Source organism: Ictidomys tridecemlineatus, chromosome 11 (genome assembly GCF_052094955.1).
Source record: "Ictidomys tridecemlineatus isolate mIctTri1 chromosome 11, mIctTri1.hap1, whole genome shotgun sequence".
NCBI lineage: Eukaryota > Metazoa > Chordata > Mammalia > Rodentia > Sciuridae > Ictidomys > Ictidomys tridecemlineatus.
Window position 1 is genome coordinate 59,806,062 of NC_135487.1, and position 11,848 is coordinate 59,817,909.

The window sequence follows — 11,848 nt, forward strand, 5'->3', positions numbered from 1 at the left end:
TGCTATGTACAACATTATCCACTTAAATGTAACATAAAATTCACAACTCAATCTTATGGTATTTATGTATGTGGGCATATAGGAAAACTACAAAACAAAGAGAGAAAGAGGTACATAACTGCAGCAAACTCTGCAGAAAGCAGTGAATAGAAATGGAACAAAGAACTGTAACATTTTTAAAATACACATTATTAATTTTCTTGGTGGTGGGTACATGGGGAATTTCTATAGTTTGTTATATGAATTTTTATTTATTTTAAATATTTTATAATAAAAACCCTACAATTAACATGTAGAGTATAGCCAGTATACCAATAAATGTACCTTATAGACCAAATGATGCTGTTGAAACCTTTCTGCCAACTTGGAACCTAGCATCTCCATCATAGAAAAAAAGAGCATTTGTTCCCTTTCTCACAAATGACAAGAACATAAAATCATATTTATGTCAACATTGTTCAAAAACCTGAGACTATGAAAGCTATGAATTATAGTATCACTCTCTAAATCAACATTGTAGGACTCTTTTAAAAAGTAGGGTTTTTGTCCACTTAATCATGTTTAAAATGTTCTTAAATTTAATGTTAGTTTATAAGTAAGAAAATCATGTGCACTTCTGCCTAAAATACAATTCCATATGGGTACATTGCTGTATGTTGTGGACAAATGTGCCTTTATAATCATTTAATATTTTATTTACTTTGGTAGTGGGGATTGAACCCAAGGGCACTCAGCCACTAAGCCCACATTTCCTGCCCTTTTTATTTTATTTTATTTTATTTTTTATTTAGAAACAGGGTAATTGCTAAGTTGCTTAAGGCCTCAATAAGTTGCTGAGGGCGACTCACAATCCTCCTGAGTCACTGGAATTACAGGTGTGCACCATCACACTGGACTATAATCATTTTAAAAAGAAAATCCTGTTAAATAACAAATTAATATTCTAATTATTTAAAAATAAAAATGTTCTTTATTCTCATAGTAACTGGACATTTTGAAAATTTCTTATTGAAAATTTCCTATTGAGGGTATGTTTAAAGCTGATTCAGGAAATAAGAAGTTAGATAAGAAAAAACAGCAATTCTTCACATTTTATCATTTTAGTGTAATGTCCTCCAAATTTATCCATGTCATCAAACCCCAAAAGCAAGTAACCCAATTTAAAAGATAGGCAAAGGACCTGAATAGACATTTTTCAAAAGAGGACATATAATAATGGCCAACAGACATCTGAAAGGGTGCCCAACATCATTAATCCTCAAAGAAATGCAAATCAAATCCACAATGAGATATCACCTCCTACCTGGGATGACTATTATCAAAAAGACAAAAGAGAGAACAAATTCTGGCCAGGATGTAAAGGGAGCTCTTGTACACACGAATTCCCATTCTTGGTGAGAATGCAAACTGGAATGGCCATAACAGAAAACAGTAAGAGGTTCCTCAAAAAAATAAAAATAGAACTCTCTTATGATCCAGCAATCTCATTTCAGGGTAAATATCTGATAGAGATGAAATCAGTATCTCAAAGAAATATCAGCACTCATGTTCACTGTGGCATTATTCACAACAGTAAAGATCTGTAAACTATCTAAGAGAATCCATTCACAGATGAATGGAGAAAGAAAATATGATGTGCATAATTATATATATATATATATATATATATATATATATATATATATATATTTGGTACTGGGGATTGAACTCAGGGGCACTTAACCACTGAGCCACATCTCCAGCCCTATTTTATATTTTATTTAGAGGCAGGGTCCCTAAATATATACATATATATGTATATATATAATTTATTATTAAAATTTATTATTTTATATATGTATATGTATGTGTGTGTGTGTGTGTGTGTGTGTGTATATATATATATATATATTCAGCCAAAAAGAAGGGCATCTCAACTGAAGAAGTGCAGAAGATTTCTTGCTGGCCTTCTAGCTCCCCTCCTTAGCCCTACAAATTATGCTGATTCCCAAAACTGTATCAACAGTAATTCTTTTAAAATGTATGTCACATCATATTACTCTGCCAAAACTCAAGATAAAAGTCAAAGTCTAAGATTTTAGATTGTCTGAAGGGCCTAACACAATCTGGTCCCCACTCCTCTTTCTGACTTTATTTCTCATTTCTATCCCCTTTACTGATTCCACTCAGTCTTCTTTCTGCAGTTAAATAGGCCAGCTGTATGATCACCTTAAGAACTTTGCCCTGGCTTGTCTCTTTGGAAATTCTCTTTCCTTTCCATAGATAACTACCTCACTTGCATATTACCTTTTCAATTAGGTCTACCCCAATCATCTTCTTAATATTCACAGCAGGCCCTCTCTACCATCTCTTATCACCAGTGCTCCAAATTCCCCTTACTCAGTTCTATTTTTTTCTTTCTCTCACAGCACTTTTCAATTTTTAATATCAATAATTTATGTTTATTATTCATTGTCTGCCTTCCCTATCTGAAAGGAAAACTCCACAAAGGCTCCATTTTCTTCTCTTGATATATCCCAAGCACACATAGGATAGGGCCTAGCATAAAATGATTAGCTATATATTATTTGTAGAGTCACTGAAGGATAAGTGAACAAGTGAAATAAAACTAATACTCCACCCTGAAGCAGAAAACATGAAAACATGGCAACCTTCTTCTTTTTTTATTTATCCTCTTTCTCAGACTCCTGCTTATACATCAAAGGACTAGTTGGAATGAGAGGGGAGAAAGGTACTTGGTAGAGAGGAATGGATAAAAATATTTGCAGAAATTTTTATTGGCATATTTTAAGTTTTTTGTTTTCTTTGACAAGTAAAAATTGTATGTCGGGCACGGTGGCACACACCTGTAAACCCAGAGGCTCGGGAGATTGAGGCAGGAGGATCACAAGTTCAAAGCCAGCCTCATTAATGGCAAAACACTAAGCAACTCAGTGAGACCTTGCCTCTAAATAAAATACAAAATAGGTCTGGAGATGTGGCTCAGTGGTTAAGTGCCCCTGAGTTCAATCCCTAGTACCAAAAAAAAAAAAAAAAAAAAAAAAGTTTATGTTTATGATGTACAGCATCTTTTGATATAGGTATGTGTCATAGAATAGCTATGGTGAAAATAAAAGATTTTAGGTTTTTAGGGACTTTCTGCATTTTCAGTTTAGGGGACTGTGGCATTGGGGTTATTTGGAGATTTTAGGCCTTGTACATTCTCTATCACTCTGATTTTTAGTTTGGTGGTTCTTCTATTTGGAAAAAATTTTCTAAACCAAGTGAAGCAGAGGAGTCAGGAATGATTGCCCAAAAAGAGCACAGGAGGAAACAAGCTGCTAAAACTAACTCAAGGGAAACAGGAAAAAGAAATTTCAGGCTTAAAGCCCAATTCACTAATTAGAAAAGAGCACTATGATTCAAAGCCAATGTTAAGACTAGTAATGAAGATGGTGAATTAGAGTATTCTTTTTTCCTCTGGAGCATAGAAGCAGCAGGGTACAGGGGAATCCCTACAGTCATTGTATAATAAGTAAAGTAATACCATTGAAGTGTAGGGTTTGCATTAATATTCTCTTGCACAAACAATGTCTCCCTAATATTTACACACCAGTAAGGTTTTCCCTACATCCCAAGATAGATATGTCAAAATAATGAACTACAGGTATATTCATCATCTAATATAATGTAACAAATTCTCCCAAAATTTAGTGGTTTAAGACAACAGTAAATGTCTATTATCTCTCCGTTTCTTTGAAACAGGAATCCAAAAGTAGCTTGACAGGACAGACTTGGGTCAGGTTTAATCATGAAATTCAGTCAGATGTGGACAGAGACTAGACATTGGAATGCTTGACTAGGCTAGAAGATCCATTTCTGATCATTCTCATGATTCTCATGACTAGCAAGTTGGTGCTAGCAGTTAACAGGAGGCCTCAGTTACTTCCCACATGGGCCTCTCTAGGGAATGCTTGAGTGTTTTCATAGTGTAGCAACTGGATTTCCCCACCAATGAACAATATACAAGAACAAAGACCATACATGAGCAAGGAAGAAACTGCAATGCCTGTACCGGTGACTCAGCCCTATTCCATAACTTTGTCAGTCACAAAGTTAGCCCAGATTCAGTCTGAGAGGAGAGCACACTGGAACATGAACACCAGTAGGTAAGGAGCATTGAGAGCCCTTTTCAAGGCTTACCTTATGAGTGGCAAACTGATCTCAGTCCACTCAGTGCTAACACAGATTCATCTTTTCCTGTTTATCTTATTCAAAATACTTGTTCACCTGGTCTTTTCTCTATCTCTAAAAAGCCCTAAATCCTATGACATTGCCTTCTCATCTTTGAGCATTAGCCCACTTTTTGCTAGCAAGGTATTTCTTACTTTAAGGGTAGATCACTAAGAATAATCTTGTCACACTTTTGGAGAAAGTATAAGAAAACATAACATCTTCTTGATTCAGCAGAGGTTGAGGAGGAGTTGATAAATTGCCTTTCTTTTTTTAATTTATTTTTTAGTTGTAGTTGGACACAATACCTTTATTCTGTTTATTTATTTTTATGTGGTACTGAGGATCAAACCCAGGGCCTCGCACATGTTAGGCGAGCACTCTACCAACTGAGTTACAGCCCCAGCCCCGATAAATTTCCTTTCTATGTTAGATTTGGTAGATCTTGAGAAAAGGAGCAGATATTCAAATGCTGAAAGTAGACAAGGAATGAGTCAAAGGGCTCGGTTATGTGCCTACTTATATACTATTAGACCTCAAGAAAGCATCTAATGTCTTTGAGTCTCAATTTCCTCATATGTAAAATGCATAAAATATCACCATAATGGCATGTATAAAGAGTAAAGTCTGGGGCTGGGGTTGTGGTTCAGTGGTAGAGTGCTTGCCTTGCACAGAGAGGCAGTGGGTTCAATCCTTAGCACCACATAACAATAAATAAATAAAATAAAGATATTATGTATATCTACAAATAAAAAAAATTTTAAAAAGAGTAAAGTCTGAATATAAAATGGGAACAAAGTTCTATTGTGCACATGTGTGTATGTATACACACATTTATTTATGGATTGTATGCATTTATATAAATACATATGTAGAGGGTGTTCAGCTTACATTTAGACTTCACTATGTATTTGTGTATATTCATATATACACACATCTATGTATATGCTTGTGTAGAATATATAGTCTCAAATAATAGTCTTAATTAAATTCCTTATAGACATAAACTCTTCATCTTTGGCAGCATCACTCACCTCTTACTGTATCATTTCTTCAATAACTATAAATACTGAGCTTCCTTTAACGCCAACAAGCTATAACTCTTACTACTTTAAAGAAAAGCTGATGTCATAAACACATTCTATTACAGTGTCACTAAGGACCAGACTCCATTCTTAGTTATATAAACCCTGAAGTACTACCAGACTCCAAAGAACTGCTTGAAGTACAAAGAAAAAGAGGGAGGAGAGTAAACAAAGCTCTACAGGAATTCTTAGAATATTTTTTCATTATCAATCCTTGGCAAAGAAACAGACAGTTTGGAGGTGGGAGTAGACAGGGGAGAGCTTTAAAATAATCATTTATAATTTATATCGTCTCTAAATATCATGGCATCTTCTAGTCACAGAAATTTAGGGTGAAGAAAATCATCCGACAAAACCCATTTCTCCCTTGCCCATATTTTCACAGTAAAATCTGAGACCCAAGAGAATAATTTTCCTGCTAACTAGCTATCAAATAGCTTCCTCTAATGAATGGCAGCAGCTTGTTAATATTTTCAGGCTATTTTCATTTTTGAGGTCTGTAATCCCTAAGAACAACATAATAATGATTAAGTAAAATTCTGAGATCTTTTAAGCCTGGATGCTTTTATTATTATGAATTCTTCTCTATTAAAAGATCAGTTTAAGGCAAACCCTGATTTGAACCTCCTTTGTGCTTGAATTGGATTGATTCTCTTGGAACACTGTCACATCAGGCTCCCACTTCTTTGGGCAAAATCATGAATTGGCTGATGCTGTCTTGAGGTTTTCCTATGTCCCCTTTCCCAGCATCACTTTTCTTCTCCATTCATGGACCTCTTTCCATTACCTAGGAGCTTCCCATGTTGTCTTCCACATCTGCCTACTGGAAGTTGTGTTCCAGACCCTTTGTCATTCCTGCCTTGCTTTGAGTTGATTGCTGGACAGGGGTGACTAATCTGACAGTCTCTACTAAAATGCTGAATTGGTCCTCATTCTCTCCAGAATTGTTTTTTAAGCAGACATTCCTGGAGATGCTATCAATATCTCAATCCCCCAGAACATTGCAATTATTTCTGGTGAATAGTAAGAAGGGATACCTAAGTACAATTGGACCTTTTAGAAAAGTGAAGTCTACTGGGTCACCTTACTCTGCCTAGGGCCTTAATTGATGTAGGAACCCATCCTCCCTGAAATCATCCTTGAGTATAGGAATGGAGCCCCAAACATGGAGTATCCAGTGGCTTTCCACTTCACCTAAAATCTATATTCCTTTTTATGGCCAAAAAAGATCTAGCCTCTCTCTACCTGTCTCCATCTCTCACCAAGGCAATCCAGGCAAACTGGCCTCCATTCTATCCTTGAACCTGCCTTTTTGCAACCTCATTCCTGTCTGAAGACCAGCAGTGCTACCTTCTAGTTCTTGACATGCAAATTACTATTCATTGTGTTTCCCAATGCAAATGTCATCTCCTCAGACAATCTAAAGTAACCCCACAATCTCTTTTTTCTAATACAACATCATGTTTTATTTCTTCATGCTATTAATCACCATGTGAAAAATTTCTGCTTCATCTTTTTATTTACCTTCCCCTCCCACACCCCCCTTTAGACCCTATGATTTATGATAGTCATCACTGAATCCCTAGTGCTTTGCACAGAACTTGGTACATATTTCATGCTCAATAAATATACACTGAATGAAAAAAAATGAATAGATGACTGCAAGCATTTAACCCTTAAACTTAAGTAATTTGGAAAGAAGTCTTTGTTGTACTAATATTGGGAAAGGGTGAGGGGATGGTATAAGTATCACCTTAACAGGATGGCTAACATATAAGAGTTTTTATTGATCATGGACTACAGAATTTTTATTTGAAAATTTATAAATACTGAATAATAAAGATTCCATTTGCCTTTTTCAAAAGCTGTCCTGTTCATCAGATGCCAAAGTGAATGCTAGTGTTCCTTGAGAAATTCTGCAGAAGGATCTTATTTTTCAGTCAACTTTGAGAAACTACATTTCTCTTTGTCCAATTTCTAGCTGTTATAGATATGTAGTGTCTATTGCTAGGACTTCAGAAGCCAAGGAGCAACTTGCCTGCCATAAGATCCAATGAATGATCTCTCCCAGTATGCAGTGTAACTCAGAAGAGAAGCAGCACTGGGAGGAGGATAATCAACACAACATGAATATTGCTAAATCTATAGTTTATATTTTATTATCCAGTAAAGTTCATACCAGCAGCCTACCCTCCCCCACCCCCCAAAAAAGCCCAGAAATCTTGTTTTCTATCATACAGACCCAGTGTACTTGCTTGCAGCTTAGAAGAGTTGTCTGAGAGCAGTTCAGTAAGGCTGTAGTTGGGGGCTAATGTACAGTTCTCTTAAAAGGCAAAATTCAGGCAAGTCAATGGATTACATTTTCTTAGGTTTTCTTTGTTATATATAAAATAATCAATTCTGCTAAAATGAAACTACAAGGATTTTAAAAGTATCTTTTTGTTCTAAAAATATTAAATTAACTGGTTCAAAAAAAACCAATGGGTTGGGGAGAGAGTGAAAGAAATAGAGACAGAGACAGACAGAGATAGAAAGAAGAGAGAAACAAAAGTCAGTAGGACCTAAACAATGTAATATTTCCTTTAAGAAAAATGTGTAGCATGAGAGAACCTTATTTTTAAAGAATTACAATGAAACTTTTTTAAGACCACATATACTAGGAAAGTTTGGTTATTAACTCTTCTGGATGAACTGTTAACACTTAAATGACAAAGCTCTGTTAACTACTATTCTTCAGCTATTTCACTAACAATTTAATTTATTTAAGAAAATACACACAATTCCATCTTGATATATAAAACAAAAATTTCTTGTGTTTTGAGGGGCAGGAGGAGGAAAAAGTTGTCTTTTCACCAAATCTCTTCTTATATTAGCGCACTTCCCATTGATTTTGTCTCATTTTTATCTTTTTTAAGGTTTTTTTAAGGAATTCTTTTTAAATAACTTTGTTTTATTTGTTTGTTATTATTATTTATTATTTTTTATGTGGTACTAAGGATTGAACTCATTGCCTCACACATGCTAGGCAAATCTCTACCACTGAGCCACAACCCCAGCTCATTTGTATCTTTTGGTGCTTCTGCCAAGGTTATCCATTTCAAGTGTAGTATTGTCACCAGCCACCATGTACTGTAAAACTGTAAATTTTTTGGACTCTTCATGGACCATTTACAATCTGCAAGATTTGGGGTGGGTATGAAATATCTTCCTGCCAATGGAGAGTCACATCAGCAGTGCTAAAAACCAATCCTTCTGTTTCACTCATGGTGCCATATGGTTCCACAAAAAAAAAAAAAAAAAAAAAGGAGCAAACCAAAACTGTAGCTAATGCACCAGTCAGTATGTGTTTAGACAAGTTCTTTGATATTTTGGTAAGGAGACCAAAGTGTTTGCTGATGAATATATTCCCTCATTCTTTACTTGTCTACCTCTATGGACATATACTAATTAATGATGAAAAGCACGGAAGTTTAATATAATATTTTAAGATAATATCTTGCAGTAAAATTGTTATAGGTAGGTTCTAGTTTAAAAGAAAAATCTCGGGTATTTTGTAGTAATGTCGTCTAAAGAATTAAGGATCATGGTTCTTAACCCTTATCAATGAACAATTCGAGTAGTCAGGAACAATTAAAATACAAGCTGAAGCAACAAGATAAAGTTGTGTCCCCCTAGTGACCTCTAGAGTGGAGCTGAGCTTCCATAAGCAAGACCTGGGAAGAAAAAGCAGGAGCACGCCAAAGCACAGCACATCGCAGTAGACCAAGCCAATATATCCAACAGCCCCAGCTCTCATCTCAGAGTCATGGTTCTATTTTATATAACCCCAAGGTGTAACAAGTCTCCGCCTTCCACGCCATCAGATCCATTGAGTTGAAACCCAAAATCTAACGCCGCCCCCTTCTCCTCGCCCCCACCCTCAGATTCGGTTCCCTATTGTACAGCCTTCCTCACCGCGCGTGGTGCGTGGTGTCAAGTCGACTTCCACCTCTCCGCAATGCTGCAGACAACCTCTCCAGCACTGCTAGTTCCCCAGTGACAGCGAGAGAGGCTGGGGGTGGGTGAGCCACGACCTCTGCGAGTCCGCGGAGGGCGCCGGCAACCTCTCACCTGCTTCCTCCCAGCGCTGTGCTCTCCTCGTCCCAGGGAGCTTCCCCTTCCTCCCAGTCCTGCCTGCTGGCAGGACGCAACCCAGAAGGCTCCCTCTGAAATCCCTCCCAGGACCGAGCAGCGAAGCTTCAAGTCACTCCATCAACAAGATCTTCCTTGTCCTCCTTGTTATTCCCCCCACGCACCCCACCCCAAGAACTTTCCAACTTCGGAAGCCTTGGTTCCTAAGGAACGACAGGGGGACGACTCAGTCATTTCCCACCTGGGCAAGTTGGAGAGGTGATAATAGCCCTCAAAGACCTAGCAGTAGCAAGTCCCTTTGAGCATCAGAGAAAGAGAGCCAGACAGCTCCAATTTCCTCGGATGGAGGTTGAGAAAATGATCAGAACTTGTCCCCCTTGGGATGAAGAGGCGAAAGGAGAGGAGCATTGGATACAAAGAATAGAAGAGATGTTGGAGAGACAGGAACAGGAGAGGGAGAGTGGGGAGAGATGAGCAGAGGAGAGAGAGAGAGAGAGAGAGAGAGAGAGAGAGAGAGAGAGAGAGAGAGAGGTGTGTGTGTGTGTGTGTGTGTGTGTATGCTAGGAGCCACAAGTCGCTACTCTCAACCACTGCCCTGAAGGGAGAAGGTGCAACAGATAGAAGCCCAAGCTCACAAAGTAGGAAAGGGGTGGGGTGACAAGAAAGAGTCTCCAGGTTTCCTCAGGTTACAAAAAGGGGACAAACTCCGGTCAGAGCGTCCCCAGAGGTAAAGGGTTGTGAAGCCGTGCTGAGGTCCCCCCACCCCACCTCCTGAAGAAAGGAAACTCTTCCCCGGCTGGCAGGCTTCCACTTAGCCGAGCCTGGTAAACAGGCGGGCCCGAGGGGCGAATGGAAGGTGAGAAACGGGATGGAACGAGCCGATGGAAAGGAACTCACCCTTGATGCTGGGGTTTTTTCTCCTCCTGGCCATCTTCTGCCCTCTTCCCTCCCCCAGAACTCCTTCTCTGCTTCCTCCCGCTGACGCGCAGCTCCGGGAGCTGATGCGGTGGCTTCAAGGCGAGCTCTCGCGGCCGCTCTCCGCTCAGCAAGCTCTTTGTTGCTGTGATGGCATCTGCGAGGCAGCGGCGGCGGCCGGCTGCGCGCTCGGCTCAGCTGGGTTGGGGCGGGCGCCGCCGCCCCTCTGCTCTCGGCCGCGCGGCGCTGAGAGCCCCCAGCTCGCGCTGCTGTGGCCGCTGTAGCTGCGGCCGTGGCAGTGGATGCTGCTAGGCTGCTCGTGCTGCTGGAGGGGGCAGCGCTGGATCCCCCAGAGCGCCCGCCCAGCGCTGACCTCCCCCTTCCCACAGCCTCCCTCCCCCACTTCCCACCCTGGGTGTCCCGTCTGAGCCACAGCTTCAATCCAACTGGCGACGGCGCCCTCATCCCGCAGTCACTACTGGAGAAGACCACGGTGGCGGTGGCGGTGGCGGGGAGTGGGGGAAGTGGAGAGACCGTGGCCATCTGGGGCCGTGGCTAAGGAAGCCAGACAGCCCGAATCTGAAGAAGCCTGCATTGGGCCTACCTGCCTTTGGGCCTCCGAAGCCCCTGCCCAAGCAGCAGGACACAACTAGCTCACCAAAGGGACTCATCTTCATAGGCCACGAACTCCTGCCAATTGAGAGAGGACCAACACCATCACTCTCCAGCGGCCCGGAGCCGCCCTCCTCCGCCACCTGCTCCACATTCCACGCGCCCCAGAGCGCGAGATAGCCTCTGCCCCTCCAGAGTCAAAAGGGGAGAGAGGAGAGGGGAGAGGGAAGAGGGAAGCTGAAGGCTGAGGGAGGATTGAAATTACATTCCAGAGGCAGCCCACCGCCAGACTCTGCAAAAAGGACTTTATTCTGGCCCTAAAGCTCTTCATAACGGGAACTCATGGTCATTCCCTTGGCACTGTAGAAAAGAGGAAAGAAAGTTCAAGTTCTCCGGTGTTGGAGGAATCGGGAGGGGGAGGAGTGATTTCTTAGCCTCCAGTAGAAACTTAATTCCCTTGGCCGCTTTCTTTCTCGCTCTGATCCGTGATTTCTTTAGAAAGTTTTTATTTTCCTGAAGGAGCTGTCCTTCTCTCACGTGCTGATGAGGGATAAGAAAGAAGCCAGCCATTGTCCTGAGACTGCTAGGCAGGCAAAAGTTTGAGACAGGTCTGAGAATGTAAAGGAGCAGCCTGATTTTAAAACAATGGGGCAAAGGGTAGGGTAGGGAAGGGGCTAACAGCTTGTGCCACCTTGGGGGAAGGAGGCAAAATTGTTGGTGTTGTTCCCTAATGCACTTTCTAATTTCTTTTCCTCCTCCTAGGTAAATACAATTCCCAACCCAATCTGATTATCTAAATATTGAATGATTTTATTTAGTACCTCTAGCGAAAAGTTGTTCCAGCATCAATGTACAGTAAAAAGAACACTAGGGTCAAAAACTAATTTGGGGTT

General features: G+C 40.2%; 1 protein-coding gene across 8 annotated transcripts in view; it reads right to left on the reverse strand.

Annotated features, from left to right (window-relative positions):
- Positions 1-11,107, reverse strand: part of Slc44a5 (solute carrier family 44 member 5) — a 339,417-nt gene extending 328,310 nt beyond the window's left edge. For 3 of the 8 annotated variants that reach the window (XM_078026507.1, XM_078026506.1, XM_078026505.1), the window contains exon 1: positions 10,326-10,491. In XM_078026507.1, coding sequence (XP_077882633.1) covers positions 10,326-10,359 — 34 coding nt within the window. In that variant the 5' untranslated portion in view covers positions 10,360-10,491. Of the gene's footprint in view, positions 1-10,325 lie in introns of all 8 variants that reach the window. The other 5 variants (XM_078026504.1, XM_078026502.1, XM_078026500.1 and 2 more) reach the window with 4 other exon arrangements.
- Positions 11,108-11,848: the final 741 nt, after the last annotated feature.